At 39.2% G+C, this 22,452-nt stretch overlaps 1 protein-coding gene across 5 annotated transcripts in view; it reads right to left on the bottom strand.

Moving 5' to 3' along the window:
• The window catches only part of GORAB (golgin, RAB6 interacting), a 53,224-nt gene that overhangs the window by 15,647 nt on the left and 15,125 nt on the right, over positions 1 to 22,452 (bottom strand). For 2 of the 5 annotated variants that reach the window (XM_004269747.3, XM_033428065.2), the window contains one exon: positions 14,179 to 16,015. The exons of 1 other annotated variant lie outside the window; for it this stretch is intronic. In XM_004269747.3, the coding sequence (XP_004269795.2) occupies positions 15,556 to 16,015 (460 nt within the window). In that variant the 3' untranslated portion in view covers positions 14,179 to 15,555. Of the gene's footprint in view, positions 1 to 14,178; positions 16,081 to 17,474; positions 17,880 to 22,452 lie in introns of those variants that run through there. 2 more of the 5 variants (XM_033428063.2, XM_033428062.2) reach the window with 2 other exon arrangements.

Below are 22,452 nucleotides of genomic sequence, written 5' to 3' on the forward strand. Positions count from 1 at the left end.
TAGAAATAAAGCAGTCATTCAAAGGTGAGACCATTATTGATGAGACAGCAATAAAGAATAAAACAATCAAACGTAAGGTAGATAGCTAGTGGGAAGCAGCCGCATAGCACAGGGAGATCAGCTCCGTGCTTTGTGACCGCCTGGAGGGGTGGGATAGGGAGGGTGGGAGGGAGGGAGACGCAAGCGGGAAGAGATATGGGAATATATGTATATATATAACTGATTCATTTTGTTGTGAAGCTGAAACTAACATACCATTGTAAAGCAATTATACTCCAATAAAGATGTTAAAAAAAAAAAAAGAATTGTAAAATAAATAGGAATTTTATTCAAAAAAAAAAAAAGAATAAAACAATCATGAGAAAATATAGTAAGGTCAAAACCCAAGGTTTAATAAAAAACAAATATGAAGATTTTCCATGTATAAACAAGAGTCAACTGAAAAGATGGGCAGCTAGAATTTCCTGCACCAGAAGATTATAGGTCAAAGAGTAAGAGAAGGAGAAAGATGAGGCACATGGGCGCAGTTGTGGAGGCCCTCCGGGACAGCACTGTGGAATGCCAGCTGCCAGGTGATAGCTGTTGCCAGCTCTTGGACATTAGGCTGAAATCTAGGACTTCCATTCCCTGCTGTCTGACGAAAAGCTCTCCTGTATCCAGATTCTGCCTGGTCCTGACCTCCTTGCTAAGACACGTGCAGTCACCTGTGTCCTTGAGTCATCCTGGACTCTTCTATTCTCTTTTAGGGCTGAGTGCAGCATGGTTTTTTAAAAATCCTCATTTTTTCCCCACTTTTCTGGTTGGAAAAAAATGTGAATAGAAGAGAATTAAGAATGGGTGGAAAATGGGGAAGGGTGTTAGACCTGCTTGTAATCACGGGTGCCTTGTTAGGACTGATTTATGTTTGTCCAACTTAGAAAATGTATTTACCAAAACAATCCAGTCCTAATTCATAGAGCCATGAAGTTTTTCACCCTCAATCTGACTTAAACTACTAACATAATTTAAATTCTGAAATGCACACATTGCCCAAGACAAGGATTTAAGATGAGAGTCAAGTTTGCAGTCTTTTACAAAGTATACTTTCTCACCCCCTGTCACTTCTCTAGTTACCAGATCTTTCCCAACCTGTCTGGACCTTCTGGGGCTTGGGCATAAATCAGGAGAAATGTGGTTGGAAATGGCTTCCTTTTCTTCAAAGCAACAGGTACCCACCTCAATGGTGCATTAGAAATCCATAATAGTGCACGTGGTTTCCGTTATGCCAAGGGAAATCCTGTCTTAACTGCTCTAAACTGTCTCTCCAGTGTATGACATCGCAGCCCAAGTTGATTTAAAAAATTCTGAAGTCTTTGGGTTAAAATCAAGAAGGGATCTTCTAGGCTCTCAGATCTAGTTTATTATTCTGAGAGACACAGGGAGCGTGTGCTTGTGATGTATGTATGGTGCCTTGGCATGGTCTCTGAAGAAAAGATCGTGCTATGAGATTTCTGGACTCTAAATACCACTGTCCTTTTGGGACTTTAGAACTCCTCTGAGGCTGTTCCCAGCCTGAGCCAGAATGGTCACGAGAGTCCTGGGAACAAACATAAGACACGCAGCCTTGAGGCAATAGCGATATGTTCACGGCATTTTTTCCTTTCTTTTTTCTTTTTTTCCTCTCTTTCTCTATTTTCCTTCCTCTCCCCCTTCCTTCTCCTTCTCTCCTTCCCTTCCTTCCTTCCTCCTTCAATACCTTCATTATTGATTGTTTAACTTTTATTTTTGAGTTTTATGGTATATTTTTCAGAGGGCTGGACAGGTGGAAAAGGTTAGTAAATGATACGTATTTGTCAAACGCCTTCTTATAGCTTTCTTTTTTTTTCCAAGATGGTTATTATTTTTACTGTGTTGCTGCTTCCAGCAGTGGGGAGTAGCATTGAAGTCCATAGACAAATGGGTTACCTGCCACGATGAATAGATCTTTATGTGCCATTGAGAGTCATCTAGTCATCAAACAGGGAGACCAAGGACTCAGAAGAAAACACTCATCAAAGCTCCTTGAAACACTCATCAAAGCGAGTATACCAAGAGATATATGCACAAGCCCTGTCCTCCAAAAATTACAGGCTAGTGTAAAAAGCAAAAACCCGAGAACCAACACTTACTGCACACTGATTATTCATTAATTCATTTAATACACATTAATTGAGAACATGCTCTGTGCTAGGAACTCTTCTAGGTGCCAAAGATAAAGCAGGGAACAAAAGAGACAAAGCTCTGACTTACTTTGTAGTGTAAGGGACCAGGTACTCTGTATATATGACTTTATTTGATGTTCCTAAGAACTCTGTAAGCTGGATATTATTATTTCCAGGTTACACATGAGAAAATGAAACTGCAGAGGGGTTAAATTACCAGTTCATTAGGGAAAGGTCCCAGATCTCCAACTAAGTCTATTTGATTCCAAACCCTATACACTTTCTATTATCTTTCATGGCCTTCAGAGGCTAATGAAATCATATGAGATATCACAGGGCAACGCAGACTAGCCTAAGTACCAGAGGAATCCAGATGAGAGAGACCTGGGAAAGCCTGGAGCAGCCCGTGAGAGTTTCATGGAGGCATCTAGTCCGAAGGATAGAAAGACAGAGCTTAGACAAGAGAAAAGAGGGGAACCAGAGCACATTGAAGGTGCAGAGGCACATGTGTGCGTAGCCTGGTTAAGGACAAGTAGAAATGGCCTAAATGAAAAGAAAGATTCTCATAGGAAAAAATTTGGAGACAGAGCTAAAGAGACAGAGCCACAGTATATGTCCTCCAGCTCTATTATTGCTCAAAGGTTTTTTACCTTTTCAAAGTTATGATTTCCTTGTCAGTGAGATAGAGGATAATCATGGACATGTTTTTAGATGACTTCAACAATGACCAGCTAATAGGAACATTGGTTAATTGCTGGACAAAGGGTTAGCTCATGATTAGATTTCTACCCTGGATATATTTTTTAATACCCACTCAGATTCTTCTTTGGGCGGGCTTTGTGTTCATATAACTGGATACATGAGTATTTAGCCAATAAAACTGGTTGAAGAATGTGAGAAATTTATCTAGTACATGAAGTCATTGTTTCATATTTGTCTGAAGCTCCCAGCGGACTCTGAACACCAGATTTTCGTTCCCCTCTGCTTTCCACATTGCTCTTTCCCATGAGGAGATTCTTTTGATATCAGCATGGGGTATATGGAATTCTTTGGGGGTGAAAGGTGTTCTTTCTATTATAGTAACTTTTTATTTAACTAGTTCATTTCCATGTAAAAGCTGCTATTGATGCAATAAAATAAGAAGGGGCATATCAGATTTGTTTTTAATTTTCCTCTGGTGGGGCAGAGTTGCTGAGCAAATTTGTTGAGCAGCTGGAATGGCTAAGGTCACACTAACTTTGAAAAAAGAAGGTCCTGACATCAACATAGCCAAAGATCTGAATAATTCTGGGCTGCCTCCAATTCTGAAATCCATTTCTTCAGGCTGTTCATTTCTTCCTTTCTTTCTCCCACATTGGTTTCTGGCTTTTCCCCTTTTTCTAACGAACCCAATACTATGTGGATGTTTTAATTTTGCCTGCTCTAATGCAAACAGTTCCTATGGTATAACCTTTAGGTCAATTTTATCAAGCATTATTTGCTTGGTCGGTTCAGGAAGAAAAAAATCACATTCTTCTGCCCAGATCTCATGTAATTGCATGAATTCTCTGATTTAGTTGGCTCTGCAAATCTATCCCAAGGTGCACTGACTGCAGAAATGGAAGGGGATTCATTATACATTCCCTGTTGAAATAGTGACCTGCAAATAATGATGGGGAAATCAACCTTGATCGCTGTGTTTTCCCTTTAGTCTAATTTCTTCTGAACTTTAGACTGTAACTTGTTTTTTGGCTGGATAGCCCCAGGACATACTGGAGTCTGACCAAGGGGGTGCTGAGACCTGGATTTTCACACCATGAAGCTGGTAACAGTTTTGACTTCAATGCCTTGAAAAGTGGGTGATTTCAATTGCCCTGTTTCCTTTCAGGGGAAAATGCTTTCTTTGCACCTAAACAATCTTCCGGTGCTTTTGACTGACAAGCATATTGTTATGATTATGACTGGACTTCTTGACTCCTGCAGGGATAGCATTTAAAACTGCCTGAGACTGGCACAAATCAAAATATTCATCAACTTAAACTATGTCAGCTAAAATGGAAAAGCCAAAATTTTAGTGTTTTATATCATGTCAGAAGTCCATGAACACGGTGTAAGACTGCTTAACTCTTTCCCTGCCTAAAGAAAATTGTAGCATATAATAGAAGGTATCTGGATACTTTTTCAAAATTATGTCTGTCATTAAATGCCTTATATTTCTCCCCTTATAGTATCCATTGATTTTGGGGGGAGGGCTTATTGGTTCAATTAACTCTTTTTTTTGGTTCCCATTCATTGATTTTTTTTTAAATTTATTTATTTATATTTGGCTGTGTTGGGTCTTCGTTGCTGCGTGTGGGCTTTCTCTAGTTGCAGTGAGCAGGGGCTACTCTTCATTGCTGTAAGTGGGCTTCTCATCACAGTGGCTTCTCTTATTGCGGAGCACGGGCTCCATGTGCGCGGGCTTCAGTAGTTGTGGCGCGCGGGCTTAGCTGCTCCATGGCATGTGGGATCTTCCTGCACCAGAGCTCGAACCCGTGTCCCCTGCACTGGCAGGCAGATTCTTAACCACTGCGCCACCAGGGAAGTCCCCATTGATTCTTCAATGGATGCTTTTGAATCCTGTACTCTGCAGGGCACTGTGTTTGCCTTTGTGGGGAGGAGAAACAAAGTTCTTGCCCATGGTTGCTTGTCCCATTAGAAGAGAGACATATCCCTAAATAGCTATGAAGTGAGTAGTCTGGTAGGTAGGTAGAGATAAGCTGCCAAGATAGCTTTGGAAAGGCGAAGTTCCACCCAGAGAACAGTAAACTAGACATCTAAAGCACTATCTGTCTAACCTCTTATTTTTCAAGAATTTTCCTTTCTTCTGTTGGGCATGGGCACTTGGCAGTCTTTGTAAAATGGGATTCTGCCCTCCCTTCAAGTGCTCTCTCAGCTATTGTTGCTTGATCATTGACCACGCTGATCGATCCGTTCCATTAGAATTCATATATTAGAACAAGAAGATTTCAGTCTCAGCACAGTAGCAGGAGGAGTTCAAATGCAGGCCCTATCTACAGAGGGGCCAGAGCGCGCCATGGCGTACACAGAGCCAAGATGAAAACAGAGAAAGCTTGGTTCTGGTAGAAATTTACGTCCCTGGTGGCTTCGTGAAGCATGATTACTTTTCTGTCTCAAATCCTTCCCGCTCCTTCTCTCAGCACCTGCATTTCATTCAGGGAGCGGGTGGGCAAAAATGGGTTGACTTCTATTACTTACGTCCCAAAGACCCCTTTCTAATGCAAAAGACTGTAAGAAAGGAGAAAGATGGGTTTGTCATGGAACAAAGAATGAGAAAGAGAATAGGAATCCTAGTGTAGCAGGATAATATTTTTATATATTAACAAATGTGTTTTTCCCCGTGATTTCCTGTTACCCTTGACCCTCCCCCACCGGGCAGCCAGACCATGAGTCATTCCTTGCCTCAAGGGAGGGCTGTCACAGCAGAACCAGAGAACAAAAGAGACAAATTCTTGGCTTTCAGAGTTTAAAAAGCTGAGCTTCAGGCTTCAGACAAAAAAGATTTGGAAGAATATTTGATCAACTTGAGCCAATATTTTCCTGCCCACGTAAAATAAAAATTCCCCTGGCTGGGAGACAAGAGGCCATTCTAAAGCAAAGCAAGAGGGTTAGATACTGGTGACTCGCTGAAAGGGACTCTTGCACTCTACTCTTGCCCCCCTCCACAGGCTGAACCCTAGCTTAAGTGTGGGTTTTTCAGGTTCTGAGAACAAGGAGACCTATGCCTTATTTCCAGGTTGGAAGCCAAAAGATGGCAAACTTCCCAAAGATCCCCTCTACCCAGCATTGTGCCAGAGACACTGCCTGGTACACCTAGAGCAAAAGGGTATGGGTTGCCTCAGAGAATTATCCATGGTCCTAGAGTGGCAAAGGAGTTGTGAGCCTAAAATTTTCTTTGGTCCTGAGAGGTATAGAAATGGCCAAGAGGAAGCCAGATGTGGAAGAATCCCACAGTCTGGTCCAAGAGATGTTGAAGATGTAATCCACATGAATGGAATACGAGGGACAAGTGGTACCATATACGACTTAAGAGGATGCCAGCCTGGACAGATAACCAAGAACCAGACCCTAAGACAGGCAAGGGCAATTCTGGGAAAGTAGCTCAGCTTCCCTTTGGGTAGTGATCTGAATTTAACCCACAATTCTTTGCTCTCTGCACCGAATACTACCTCAAATGAAGGCTCTGATCAGGTCGTTTAGGCATCATTTAGATATGGCACACACCTCCTTAGATGGGACAGAGTTTCTGCTAATCACCTTAAGGGAGGCTGACCTCCCTCATGGCCAACTTGTATTTTGTTGCCTCATATAAAAGCAAGAGCTCCTGATTCAATCTACTGCACCATATCAATTATTTATTGCTGTGTAAAAAACCATCCCTAAAACTTAATCCCTTTAAAACAAAAATCATTTTATTTGCTTCTGATGCTGTGTATAGAACATAAAAACTGCCCCTCTGATCCTAGTCCGAATTGCTGACCCACAGAATGGTGAGAAAATAAAATAGTTGTTTTAAGTCACTATTTTTTTCTCAAAGGCTTATTTGTTGAGTGAGGCATGTGTATATAGAGTGAAATTCACCCTTTTTTTTTTTTTTTTTTTTTTTTTGCGGTACACAGGCCTCTCACGTTGTGGCCTCTCCCGTTGCGGAGCACAGGCTCCGGACGCGCAGGCTCAGCGGCCATGACTCACAGGCCCAGCCGCTCCGCGGCATGTGGGATCTTCCCGGACCGGGGCACGAACCCGTGTCCCCCGCATCGGCAGGCAGACTCTCAACCACAGCGCCACCAGGGAAGCCCGAAATTCACCCTTTTTAAGTGTATAGTTTTATGTAAGCCATACCTGATTTAGATGATATTTAGATGAGACTGGACGTTAGACTTCAGATGCTGGAATAAGTTAAGGGTTTTGGAGCTGCTGGGATGGAATTTGTTTTAACAGCATCCCAGTTCTTGCTACATATATGTGTATTAGTCAGCTTGGGTTGCCATAACAAAACATGATAGGCTAGATAGCTCAAACATTAGAAATGTATTTCTCATAGTTCTGGAGGCTGCAATACCAAGATCAAGGTTCCAGCTGATTCGATTTCTCGTGAGCATTCTCTTCCTGGCTTGCAGATGGCCATCTACTTGCTGTGTCCTCATATGAGGGAGAGGGAGAGAGAGAGAGAAAGAGAGAAAGAGGCAAAAAGAGAGAGAAAGAGGGAGAGAAAGAGAATATGAGGGCTTTCTGTTGTCTCTTATGAGGACACTAATCCTATCAGATCAGGGGCCCACCCTTACGACCTCATTTAACCTTAGCTACCTCCTTATAAGCCCTATCTCCAAATACAGTTATGCTGGAGGTTAGAGTTTCAACATACATATTTTGGGAGGACATAATTCAATCCACAGTAGAGACATGGGGTCACAGCTCCCTGACATATACAAGAGAATTGAATTGACAAAAGCACCACCAGTTCGAACTAAAAGAGACTAAGACTTTCCAAAATGAAAAGAGACCTCTGGATCCTCAAGTTTCTATGGACAGGAAGCAGGCTGAGAAAGCTACTCATTTGCAAACATGGGTCATTTCTTCTGGAAAAGAGAAGAGATGTCCGAGTGTGTAGGCTAGAATTGTGAACTAGGGAGCCACTCCCAGAGAGCAGAACTAGGCTCTCATTACATTCCCTGGCCCCAGAAGAGGGAGACCTGACAACATACCTCCGGCTAGATTTCAGAATGCCTTCAGTTTGCCTCATGTTCCTCTTCTTTTTAAAAGGGAATGCCTACTGAAGCTATCCTGTTCTGTCTCACCACTGTACGTTGATACGTGGTCAGGACAGGTAACTTTTCATTTTAGTTCATAGGTCTTTAGATTAAGAGGAGCCACACTGGAGGAGTTACACCTGAGGAGCCTCATTGTGTGGCTGAACCACGTTGACTCCATTCTGTCAGCTCCATCTTAGGCCCGCAGTCCTACCCTCTCCCCTTTCTGCATCACTGAGCTTTAGCCTCCTCACAAGCAATGCACCCCAGCCAGATAAGTTCCCCATCAACTTTTACTCTTGCCTTCATTTAATACGAAAACTGGAAGAACGCCTTTTGCTGATGCAGATGATTAGTGATCATGAGACCCCCCCCAGGGGTGGAGGCAAGGAAAACCTCCTGGTTCCTGTCAACGCAGACATACTTCTCCCTAGTAGTCAGATTCTGTTTTTAGCTTTGACCCCCTTAAATTCCCCTGTGCCCTTTTTGATGGTACAGAGGGAAGCTGTGAATGTCTCTGGATCATCATCAGCTTGATCCTGCCTGTATGGAAGTTACCATAATAAACTCCATAATTGCACTTTATGGTGTCACCTACTTCAGTTCTTGGTCTCAAACTTTCTTAGTTTGCAGGATATTGTTCAATATTTCAGCCTTGCAATACTCATCCATATCTGGACTTGATCAAAGGATGAGATCCTGGACTCCATGCCTGAAACCAGACTAGGAAGGGACTTTTAGGGGAGGCAGTGAGTACATTTTGCATGTGAAATGGCTGTGACTTATAGTAGCGAGGGGGAGGGTGCAGACTGTGGCTAAATTGTTTGCAAAGATGCCTACAACAGTTCCTCCCTTTTCTGTATGATTAATCCTTTTCAGAGTGCCTTTCTGTTCCTCCCTTCAAGATGTAGAGTACATTTTGCCACCACTCAAATCTGGGCTAATTTAGTGGTTTGCTTTGCAGTGGAATGCAGAAGTAAGGTATGTGACTGCTAAGCCTGGGTCTCAAGAAGCTTTGCAGCTTACACCCTTGCCATCTTAGAACCCCGGGACGTCCATAAATAGAAATTCATGCTACCCTCTTGAGGATAAGAGACTAAATGGAGAAAAAAGCCCAGGTGACAGACGTCGCCAATTGCCAGAATGTGAGTGGGGCTTTCTTAGGTCATCTAGCCCTGGGAAGTTACCAAATTACTGCAACCACATGAGTGTTCCCCAGCAATCACAGTGAACTTCTCTGCACAGCCTAGACCAAAGTATTGACCCACAGAATCATAAGCAAATAAAAGTGGTTGCTGTTTTAAGACACTAAGTTTTGGGATGGCTTACTATGCAGCTACAAATAACTGGTATATATAGCCCGAATGGCAGACTTGGTTTCTTTTCGGGTTGGAGTAATTTTCCTCAAATGAGGATTATTCCAGCATGAGCAATAAAGGCTTCAGGGACTCATTTCTCAGCTCATGCAGTAGGGTATGATTTCAGGATTTCCTCAAGTCCTCTCCAGGCAGTAGCACTATTCTCACACCTGCTCTCTGATGCTTGAAATTCCTTTAGCTGGAGGTTAAGATTTCCACTACACAAATTAAAATACATTACTTTAAAATATTCCACTATATTAAAATGCAGACACCTTTGGGAAAAGTAACCTACTGACTTAAAGTTTCCCCAAGATATAAGTAACCGTTGTCTTGGTCTGTCTGGGCTGCTATAATAGAAACTTGAAGGACATTTGGTCCAGTCCAAAATGTCCATAAGAGACACTTGGTCCATAAGATATTTGGTCCCATCCAAAACCATTTGGCATGGACCAAATATGCTCATAGAAGTTTTGGACAGGACCAAATGTCTGAAAAATGAACAGAATAGCATAGACTGGGTGACTCATAAACGAGTCACTTGAGATATTTATTTCTCAAGTTCTGGAGGCTGGGAAGTCCAAGATCAAGGTGTTGGCCGATTCTGGGTCTAGTGAGGACCTGCTTCCTGGTTCAGAGATGACTGTCTTCTTGCCGTGCCCACACATGGTGGAAGGGGTCAGAAAGTTTTCTGGAGTCTCTTATAAGGGCACAAATACCATTCGTGAGGGCTCTACCCTCTTCACCTAATCACTTCCAAAAGGCCTTGCCTCCTGATGCCATCACATTGGGGGTTATGGCTCAACATATGAATTTTGGAGGGACACAAGCATTCAGTCTCTAGCAACTGTATTCAGATCTTTTCTCAAGAACAGATTTTGAGTGAGAACATTGGTTACAAAAGGGACTAGACTATCTAAGATAAATTGTTTGCATAGCATTTTGTCCAGGGTACAACAGCCTGAGAAAATTCACTGGTATAGGGAGACATTAAAGTCCACAAAAAATCTTGTCCTCTGACTTTGGTTCAGATTTTTAACTATCTTCCAAAGTGATAAAGAATCATAGAAACATGGAGAGACATCTGGCAGTAAGATACCTACCTCTGTCTGCTGGGCTTTTCAGGGCATCCGTCAGAGTCTGGAAATTGTTTACCCCACTTGACGGCTACTGGGTATTGCACTTCTCATCCTAGTGAAAGGCTCACCTCCACCGTACTGTGGGGTTCAGTTAGTCACTAGCTCTAGAGTTGTCCCCATCTTCCACCAGCAGCATAGCAGTAGGGAAAGGAAAGCTGACTAGAAAGCTGGAAACGTTTCTGGACCTATGGGGCACTGGGGCCATGTCTACTGGTAGTTTCTGAGGGAAATGCATATGAGATAAATGAGCCAAGATAATAAAAATAACTCAGTGTGGTTGCTTCAGTTATTTTTCAGTTATAAAAGCCAGGTCTGAGCAACTGTAATTATAGTTCTACCAGACTGTAGTTCCATATATACGGCTATGAACTTTCAAGTCTGTTTGTGTCTTAATTACTTGTTTTTTGCTTGGCTAAGAAAATTTGAAATGGAAGATTCTGGGTTTTAAATTAGGTGAAGGCTCTGGTGTAAATACACAGCTTCAGGATGCGGGGTACAACTAATGGTTACATGTAATGTACATATGGCAGTGTAACCCTACAACTGAAATAAGAGTTCGTGAAATGACTCTTCTAACTCCCATTATTCATTTGCTTCTTTTCCCTCTAAGAGCGCGATACCATACATTGCAAGGTTATTATTTCACTCCTCATGTGAACCTTTGGCCTAGTGACTTATCCCTTGAGGCATGCTATAATCACTGAGAAATGTGCTCTCTGTCACGTCTTATTGCTTAATTATGGCTCTATTTTAGATGCCTAGAGTCATTTGGCTTGAAAAGACCTCTCTTATGTGTGTGATCTTTGAACATGCATCCACACTGTCATCCTTGAGTTCACACCAGTCTGTTCCATTTCCATCTTGTTCTGGCTTGGGCAATAATTATTGCCCCTTGGTTCAGCAACACCTTGAATTACTGTAACGAGATATTATATTTATGCTCTTCTCCACATAAGATACCATCAACCCTTTGTCAGAAAGGTATGTGCTTAAAGTTCATTTTACCAAGCTTGATTTTTTTTTTTTAACTTATAAATCCCAGTGGGCCCCCTGTTTTACATCATGTCATGCAAAAACTTCCTTTCACTCTTGTTCTGGTGACTACAATTTTTTAGCTTAAAATCTGGACATGTTGTCTAGCAGTTTTTTTTTTGTTGTTTTTTTAGTTGTGTATGTGTTGCTCCTCAGTGCTAAAGGCAAACGGAGATATGGCAGGTCCTAAATACACTCAGAGGTCGCAGAACAACTGTATAGACCCTCTAAAATTAGAACTGTTCTAAAAATTTGGGACTTCTGGAGAATGCATCACTGGTCACTTATTTTGCTTCCCATTAATAATACATTACGTTCTTTTATCAGCGTTTGTTTTATGCATGTAAATCTTAGTCCTTCAAGCAGACTACAAGCTTCTTAAGGACAAAAGGCAGACTGTATACCTCTTATATAGCTCTGCATGTATGTAGTTACACACAGCTGTTTTTTTGATCAACTGCGTGAAGAGATGATGTTGTATTTTCAAGACAACTGTTTGGGATTAGGAGCTTGCCAAAGTAGCCTGACATTAAGGTAAAGGCAGACTGGAGAATCGTGTCCTGCTTCATCCCTCCAGAGAGCAGTTCAAGTCTGGCCTGGGATAGATCTATGTTGAGAAGGGGTATAATTACCCTGGTACAGAGTGGCCCCAGGTCTTGTCTGGCAGACTGAGTTATATCTATCAAGGACTTTTAAAATGCTGACTTAGCTCTTAGAAATACAAAACCCAAAACATCATTTATAAAGGTCACTGGGAATGGCCTGGGTCAGAATAACTTGAGTTCATTTTGTGCCAATGCCTCAGAAGAGGAAGCTGCTGAATACTTAAAGCTCCTTGAGAATACTACGTTGCCAAATCCAAACAAAGAATGAGAGAGGTTTATAGCTGACTTTTTACTCTATAATTCAAATGCCAATCTAGCAATGAAATATGTTCTAGGAATTCCAATCAGAGATTTGTATCAGCTGACTTGGAAACCAGCTGTGCTCTCAGTGAGTACAAAAATTTACCACCTGCAATTGCTATAATTCTGTAGAATTATGCAGAGGTGAAAAACTTGAGAAAAACTTTTTATTTTAAATGTATTGAGAACCATGCTTTAGGAAATTTTGCTTCTCTGAAACCTATAAAAATGGCTCTAATTTAAAGAAAGTAGTAGAGTCTCAAGTTATAACTCTTAAATTCTGGAATTCATGTTTACCCTTCAAAGTATGCCTTTTTAAGATAATGAGTGAAAATTACTACAATTTGGTAAACCCTATCTTTTAAATAGAACAAGTGAGATAACAAAGCAGTTAACTCCTAAATTACATATCACATCATTAAGAGCCTTGATAACATTAAGCTCTAACTATCTGAGAAGAGGGAGGAAGAGAAGAGGAGTTAAACACCAGAGAGGAACAGTTCTATGAAGCATCCCAGTAAACTCATGGCAGTAATTTTGAACCAGTAATTTTGTTCATAACATTTCATAAATTGTTCATAAAATAATTATTGGGGCTTCCCTGGTGGTTAAGAATCCGCCTGCCAATGCAGGGAACACGGGTTGGAGCTCTGGTCTGGGAAGATCCCACATGCCGCGGAGCAACTAAGCCCATGCGCCACAACTACTGAGCCTGCACTCTAGAGCCTGCGAGCCACAACTGAGCCTGTGCTCTAGAGCCCATGCACCACAACTACTGAGCCTGCGCTCTAGAGCCCGCATGCTGCACCTACTGAAGCCCGTGCACCTAGAACCCATGCTCTGCAACAAGAGAAGCCACCGCAATGAGAAGCATGCCCACCACAATGAAGAGCAGCCCCTGCTCACCGCAACTAGAAGAAAGCCTGTGTGCAGCAACGAAGACCCAAAGCAGCCAAAAAGAAATAAATAAAATAAAATATTAAAAAAAGAAAATAATTATTGTGGATTTCTGAATCCATATATCAAAAGTCTTTCAAGTGTATTTTATGATTTTAAAAGACATCAGGGCTATCCTGGAAAAACCAGTGCATATGGTCCTCATACCAATGAGCCTCCATTCTCACTCATTTGCTCTGTTCCTCTCACACATGGGAGACAGCTGCCTTGTACAAAACGGATGCAATATAACTTTGTCACTTATATCATCACCTGAGCACTTGGATACCACCCTGGGAAAGCCAAGTAAGGTAAGTTTTTCAAAATAATGGTTTCAGTGGACCTTTTATAGACATTTGAAATCATTTCACATGTACAAACCCTGAATGAGTTATAAAGCAAAATTTTCAAGTGGAAAAACGCAGTGAACTTCATGGCCTAATATATGTATGAGATATATTGAGTTTAGAACTGCAACTTTACTAGCACTTTAACATAAGCCAGTCGGCCAACCTGCCATAAGTGAAATCTCTGGCTCTCAAATTCCTCAACTGTAAAATAAGATGATTAAATCGAATCATCTCTGAGTTCCCATCCAATTCATTTATTTCATGGTTCTCAATTCTCCTTGTACCTTATAAGTACTTAAAGTATAGACTGAGAATTAGATTGTACCTACCTGCATTTAGCCAATATTATAGAAGCTGAATTGATGGATTTTCCCTAAAAGAGGCTTATAAAAAGGAGGTAAGTGTATCTACCACACGGAGATACAGGATACATTATTGCCACATAGTGCTTAAGAATACACACTAAACTGCTTAAAACTTTGAAAGGCAACATTATAAATGCATTAGAATCATTTATTCCTTAGAAAAACAAGTGTATTAGACAACGAAGCTTTCCGTTTTTATGTATGTAATTCATGAATAAAAAAACAACTATCTGTATAAAAGCCTCTGTTTAGAGAAGGCAGTAATGGAAAGCTATAAATTCAACTCAAATTACATAATATAAAAATACAAAGTTCATCTGCATTACTAAAAGGTAATACCCTCAAAGAAACTCATTTAAAAATAGTATGTCCCCAACTTTTCAGAAGTTATTATGGATACAATGTTACATTTGTCCTTATCTTCTTTTATAATAGTTCTTTAAGACTTAAAATGTAGTATTTGTACTTTTGGAATTTCTGATAAATAGATCATAATTTAATGTGATATTCATAGATTTTTGTGACGAAACTACAATATTTATTTACACATTCACATATAGCACAATGTAGGGGTCAAGTATTAGTGACAGTAACAAACTATTGAAGTAATAAGAAAACCATCATTTTAACAATTTAAATGTTTCATGACAGGATAATTTATATCCAACATATAAAACACATACCTTAGAGGTAACTTTAAGAAAATATATCAACTTTTTTAGATAATCCAAAGTAGCAATAAGATTTTTTATATTATTTTCAGCCTGCAGAAGGGTAAATTTAATCAATGTGCCAATTAAAGAGACAATATATTAATAGTGAAATTATTTATATACCATGGTATGTGTATATCTATCTGTGTGTGTGTGTGTGTGCACGTGCGCTCATGTGTATCAACTAACCAAAACTCAGGTTGTAAACTAAAGCCGTTTAAAAGGCAAATTGAAAACAAAAGTGATGCTGGTTTAAGTTTTCTGGTTCTTTTCATAAACTACAACTTCCAAGTTGTGTTTTACAACTCTAGTGAGATCCAAATAGATAATTCAACCTACTACTTTTGTTGGTTGTTCCTCATTCTTTTTCACATGTTAGCTTTTATGTCTCTTTACTGATTACATAAAATAGTACTCTCATTCTCAACATTTCTCCCAGGAGAAGTTAAATGAGTTCAATTAGGTACTGAGTTCATTTTTCACTTTACTTTTCAGTATTCACCTGGTCTAAAACCACTATTAACCGTGTAGTTTTTCTTCCATCCTTTTAAATCACTTGTTTGTAAGCGTACAATGAAGGAACTGGATCAAAATCAAGGTGAACTATGCCCCCATATAAAAAATTATCATAATCTCAGATTTTCTAGAATGTTCAAACGTTATACTAAAACTAATGGATTTAAAAATTAATACTGCTTTGAAGAGGCATTTATCAGAGGTCATGGCATGATCTACAACAGAAAGTTTAGTTTACTGAATGTTAGTTGTAAAGAACAAACACTGGCGCCTCATGTGGCCAGAGCAGCTGAAATGTCTTTTACGGTAGTTTCGACTTCTTGATTTGGCTGGTCTGGATCAAGAAGGGCAATGCTACTGGAGCTTTCACACTGTTCATCTACCTTTGGGGAAGCAGCCTGGTCTTGATGCTTTTTGTTCTCTTTAGCAAACCCTAAGGTCATATTCTCCCCAGAAGGCTGAAATGGCCTCTCTGAATGAACCACTTGTTTCCCTACTTCTGCTTCTTGTTCACACAGCAGTCTCTCCACCTCCACCTCGAGCTCCAAAGTCTCCTCATCAGCGTGCACATCTAGTTGTTGCATCAACTCCTCCAACTTCTTGGCCTTGCGGAGCTCGTTTTGCTGTATGATCGTACAAAGGTGTTCAGTGAGTTGCTCTTTAAGCTCAGTCTTGCGCTGTAGATCTAGCTTTGCTGTAACATACTCTGCTTCAGCCCTGTCAAACCGCTTCCTGCAGGGACAGGTACAAAGACTGGTCCATTAGTTTTCCATTGAAGAAGACAGTCAAAGGAGGGCCTAGAAATAATAATTAAACTCCAAAATTGGGAAATATATATATATATATATATATGATGAAAATATGGCTATTAATACTTTACGGACACTTATCTACACGTTAGACAAAGTAGGCTATTGCTGCTGAAACTTCCACAACATGCACATTTGGACTCTCCTAACCTAACAACATTCTTCGACATCCATTTCCTCTTTCCAAGGCTGTGCTTGAATGAAAGCAGGCTGAGAGGTTAATTCGGTGGTGTGCTAGCTCCAGTGGGGGAGAGCCCTAATTTGTAGTGTTTATCAATTTCTGTAGTAAAAATACTATTACTATGGCCAATTTCAAGCTATCAGTGAGACATCACTGAATACAGAATTGGGAAGAGATACACAAAATCTCTCTCGTGAACCAGGGCGAGCCAGCTCCAGCACTCAACTGGTTAGATTTATGAGACAAAATAATAAGAGATGGAGAAAGTAGAAAATCTGTATCTTTTGATTAATGGAGTAGAAAAGGAAGAAAAATTTTGGTGGAGAAGGACATGGACAGTGGTTCAGAAATGACAGAGCACAGCCAGCCCAATGATACTAGGTGAGAGTAAGAAGTAAACACCAAGTAGAAGAGAAAACTTCAGGATACATTTAAGCAGGGTTTCTCAACCTCAGCATTACTGACAACTTGGGCCATGTAATTCTTTGTTGTGGGGCGCTGTCCCGTACATTGCAGGATGTGCAGAACATCACTGGCTTTCTCTCCTTAGTTGTCAGTAGCACCCACTGGTTGTGAGAACCAAAAATGTCTCCAGACATTACCAAATGTCTCCTAAGGGGCAAAGCTGCCCCCAGTTGAGAATCCCCAGGTTAAGTTGTTTTCACCCTCTCCACTCTGTAACAGACTACTGTTAGACTTCTATTAAGAAAAGTTTATTACTTTTATATATATAGAAACTCCATAGGTAGGTAATGCCAGACTTATTTGAAGTAGGGTAATTCTACTTGGGGAAGTCACTTTGCAATCTTCCTTTTTCTTTTTTTCTTCTTTTTTGCCTTTTCCATATAATGTGTTGCTTTTCTTTTTGCCCAGAAAAGAGGATGACCCCTACCTACCAACTAATTATTCTATTTAGTTACCACTAACAGTTGTGAAGGCCATGACGCCTTACCTGTTATGACTGCCTTACCTTACTCAACATAATAAATAATTTCTAATACTAGAGTTATAGCAAAAAAGAAACAGGTATATCTCCTTATGCAAGATTCTCTGTCTTGGAGGGAAATATAGTGAAAAAATAAAAGGCCTTGCTTTTAGAGAACCCAGGGTTCAAAACCTGCCTTTGCCATTTACTATGTGTGTACCTCCTTTGTTGAAGGCTTTTTCTGGATGTAAAGAGCAGATATTCAGTCATACTCACTCAGGTAAAAAATGGGTTTTATTGTAGGATACAAGAGGCAATCTCACAGGCATGTCATTGGAATCAAAGGCTATTGCTCATGCTAATGCTGAGAAACCACAGTTTCTCTCATTTAGGCTTTCCTATCATATTCACAGCCCAATATGGCCACCAGCTGTGCCTTGACATCAAATTCACTCCACTCAATCCCTCAGTGTTCCAATCCCAAAATTCCAGAGGGAGGACCTGGGTTGGCTTGGCTTGACTCGTATCAGTTTAAACAGAACTCTTAGTGCCAGGCCATGCCATGCACCCCAGTTTAGTCTATGGATTAAATGTTTTGGAGTTCCCATCTTTGTTCTTATCAGGTGTGTCCCAGGCTCAATATCATGAATACAAAACACAGCCAGGTTCCTGTGGAAGAGGCTGGAGAAAAGGCATGCAGTGACTGAAAATTCCAGTATGGTGACCAGGGGTGGTTTCTTGAACTAAGTCTTGGTTTATCTGTAGAATGGTGATGATAATAACATCTCATAGGAGTGTTAATTAAGCATTAAACACAATAAACAGGGCAAGTGTCTAGCCCAGTGCCTGGTAGGCATTCAAGAAACAGAACTACTTCTTCAGAGCACCAGAATAAAAAAGCGCACTGTTAGTATACCACTAAACATGTATCTAAAATTAAAATTATGTACAATTTAAGGACTTGGTGTTTATATTTGAAAACTTATTTATATTATGTTCATTTCTCATATTTCATTTTTTTACTGTCATCTAGTAAATATAAGAATGAGAACTAGATGTTTTTCAATTACCCCTATGTTAAAAGAATTGTTGTAAAGGAGCTGTGTTGGGTATCTGGATCCCTTATTTCCATACTTTATAACATATCCTGTTTATGAATGTTCTTTCATCCAGCTTAAGAGCTCTGACAACATTCTCTACAGGTACACATATCTTGTCTCTCCCCCCAGCTCAAACCTCCCTTCTCTGCAAGTCTGTGGTCTCCCTCAGCCAAAGTCAGTTAGTAAAGATTTACTGACTGGGCTCATGAATGCTGAATTGAAATTAAAATTTGCAAATAGGTCCCTAGGTTTCCAATGATCTTTCACCCTGGATAAATCACTGAAGATTCTGCATTTTGTTTATTTATTTAAAGTCCTTCTGGCCAGAAACACGCATATATATATATTTTTTACAGAGTGATTTATGTGCAAAATATTGATTAGTTTCACAAACTGCACTATGAGTCTGGGGGTCAGGAGGATAATACCAAATCAGAGTATGAAGACATACTTTGGAACAGAATAATAAGAGCATTATACATAACACAGTAAGACAAATTGAACTGGAAATGTAATTATAGAATTGTTTTATTATTTTAAAGGAATGTTGAATGATTTAATGAATCTTATTTAAAGGATTCTAGAAACTGTCTCTTGGTTTTGGTTCCCTGAAATTTTTTTAAAACACCATTAACCCTTGGCATGTCATTAGGTTCCAATGAAATACTTAGTTCTTCAGTTTCTTTCCTGAGCAGTTCTATTTGTAAGGATCAACATATCATTATTTTTATCCTTTCTTAGAAGTGTTCCAGAGAACAAAGAGAAAATTTACTTATATTTTGAAAAATAGACTTTAATTATAGTTTGCAATTACTATTATATGGGTCCACTTTTATAAACCTAAGATATATTATGGGATTGTTGAAATATATTTTTTCCTATATCTTGAAACATTTTGCCATTTCATCACCCTAGGAATTATTTACTCATTACTCATCAATTATTCACATTTATGCTAAAAAAATTAAAATAATAAGAAAACAGAGAATGATGGAATGACCTAAAAGGATGATACTATAATGAAATAAATCATCATCGCTTAGTTTCCTTACTGTTTTGCCAAAGTATTACATCACCTTTAAATAAGGTATAAAAGAAGACTGGAAATAGCACACTTGTAATCTGCTCTTAGCTTTCACTGTTCAGATGAGAATTATTACTTTTCGTTTTCTACCCAGAATGACAAAGAAAATTGACAGATGAAGACATTTTGCAGTTATTAGACAAATCAAAAGATGCATGTTGTGGAGGCTAAAAAATGACCACCCCACCCCGGCCCCGAAAGATAGTCATTTCTTAATCCCAAGAACCTGTGAACATTTCCTTAAATGGCAAAAGATGTGACTAAGTTAAAGATTTTGAGAGGAGTCTATTCTGGACTATCCAGCTGGGCCCTAAATACAATCACATGTATCCTTTTAAGAAAAAGGCAGAGAAACTTTTGAGAGAAAACAGGAGGAATCAATGAGACTATGGAGACCCAGAACTGAGTAGTGTGGCCACAAGCCAAGGAATGTCTCCAGCCACCAGAAGAAGCTGGAATAGGCAAGGAATGTATTCTTCCCTAGAGTCTCTGAAGGAATAACAACCCCATTGACACCTTGATTTCAGACTTCTGGTTTCCAAAAGCATAAGAGAATAAATTTTTGTTGTTTTGAGCTACCCAGTTTTTGGTAATTTGTTATGGTAGCCCTAGCAAATCAATATAAATGCAGAGACAGGCTAGATTCTAGATGGTGAAACTGACCATGTAAGTGAAATCTCAGAGTATGAGTCTTCAGAAAAACACATCTTAGATGAATTTTCTCAAACTTAAGAATCAATGAGTGAAAAATATATTTCTGAGGATAAAAAGGAAATACGTTATTCTCTGAGAGTTAATAATTTCAAGAGGAAGAATTTTATCATACAATATTTTACAAGTACCTGGACCATCCTGTGTGGCTGAAAGGATATAACGATATTCTTTTAGCTTTTTATAATGTTTGCAGTCAAACGTTACTTGATACAAAATTTTTTAACAAAGGTGTTTTCCACAATCCTTTATTCTTACTTCTTTAAATTATTCATAAAATGACTTAAGATATTTATGTATATATGTTTACACGTGTATGTGTGCATGTGCGTATGGGAGCGTCTATTAAACATTGATGGCAAATGGTGATCATTGTTTTTCCTGGTATACTGAGGGTTAAAGAAATGTTCTACAGGCAGGCACTCTAGTTTTACAAGCTGCCTGCGCAGCACATGGCAGCACTGTAATCACAGCTGTGAACAGCAGCAGCAGTGACAACTCTCTCCACTGGGACACTCCAAGCACCATCTCCTCAGAGGTGGATACCCTGACACTGCTCTACAGAAACCAATTTTAGGATGAATTCTGGCCTATTCGTATACAAGAACATTTTGTGGACACAGCACCATGCCAGCCACTACAGAACTACAATGTTTTTATTAAAAAAAAAAAAACCAAGGAAATCTCCCACAGAACCACAGAAACTGCCCTGCGGATTACCTTCTAGTAGAAATCTAGTCCATAATACTATATCACCAATCTATACTTTCTTAATAACCACAGAAGTAAATTTAGAAAATACTGTCTTAATCTTATGCATGAACAAGATACAACCCTGGTTCTAGTCTAAATTGTCAGTGGCTTCTCTTTGACTTAACTCAAGAGCTTATGTTTTTAAAAATAACCTCACACATACGATAAGGATACTCACATACATCTATGTCAATACTAGTATCATGATAAACTGTCATCTTTAGCTTAAGAGATGTAAAAATTTACCATATAAAATCTTTTTACTATATAAAAGTGTACTAAAATGTCATTAAAAATATTCATATACTATGGGATGTCTTCTCTTTTAACCAGAATCCCACCTTCTTTGTGGTTCTCAGAAGGCTAAAACTATGACATTTCTTACATAATTTTCAATGTACAAAGGCATCCTCTTCAGCCTCCCCTAGGACTGAACTAAAACATGATCAAATGATTTTTCTGTGGAGATATCCAGAATAATCAGAATTATTCATTTAAGGAGCTACAAAGGCATAAAAATGTTCCTCTGGCAAACTTAAGTTACAGAGAATAAAATGTGCTAAAAATCTACGCTTAGTTTAATCTTAATAAAATCTTGGTTACCTCCTTAATGACCTTATTAATAGAAATGGAACCACCAGTTATCAGCTACTGATGGCATTAATTTACACAGTTAATTAATAAAAGCAACCCATTAGGTCTAAGAGCATATGGTCAAACAACAATTACAAAAATCACAAGGACACCACAAACCTCTTTCTTAAACAATAAACAGTGAATTAAAAACCACAATCAAGCATTTCCGCTTTATTAAATTGTTACATAAACATTCTGATGCTGTGGTTTACCCTGGACTAATGCGGCACTCTGATTGATTTCTAGTGTTACAGAGAAAGATGCAAAACCGAGTCATTAACACAGCATTCCCTTGTGAAAAAAAGACAATCCAGGATGATTAAAGCAATGTTGAAAGGACTGATAACCCTGAAATTGGGCTTAATTTTTTGCTTTTATCTGTTTGCAAAGCTCATGTAATTCTTTACATGTGTTAGTTTGTTTTGAGAATATGCAATGATGATTTTTTCTCTTTAAAAAAATGCCAATCATTAAAACCAAGGAAACACATGATAGCAAGCCATTTTATATACAGTATAATTGCAAAAAAAAAAAGAAAAAACTTCAAGCTTTCAAGACAGAGTGGTATTTTCTTTCAAATACTCAAAGGTTTTAAAAAATAAACTAGATCTCCTTTCTTTGATGAAAACTGAAATGAGAAATAGGCTAGTCCCTATACCATCTCACATAATCAAAATTTCTAAAAGAAAGAGCACAGACTTGGTGTTAGAATAATATATAGAGTTCTGGGGCAAGTCATTTAGACATTTAAAGAGTCTCAAACATTAAACAGCTGATGGTTTAGCAGGAAAGACTAAAATGTAAATAAATAATGCAAGAAATGCTCTAACAGGGATATAAACAAGGTTAATGGGTAGGGCAGAGTTAAGGAAGACTTCAAAAAGGAGATACTTGATTTAGTATAAAACTGGAATAAATACAGCGCCTAATAGGGTCATTATGAGGCTTAATGATGATATCTATAAATGCC

Source organism: Orcinus orca, chromosome 1 (genome assembly GCF_937001465.1).
Source record: "Orcinus orca chromosome 1, mOrcOrc1.1, whole genome shotgun sequence".
In the NCBI taxonomy this organism is placed as follows: domain Eukaryota; kingdom Metazoa; phylum Chordata; class Mammalia; order Artiodactyla; family Delphinidae; genus Orcinus; species Orcinus orca.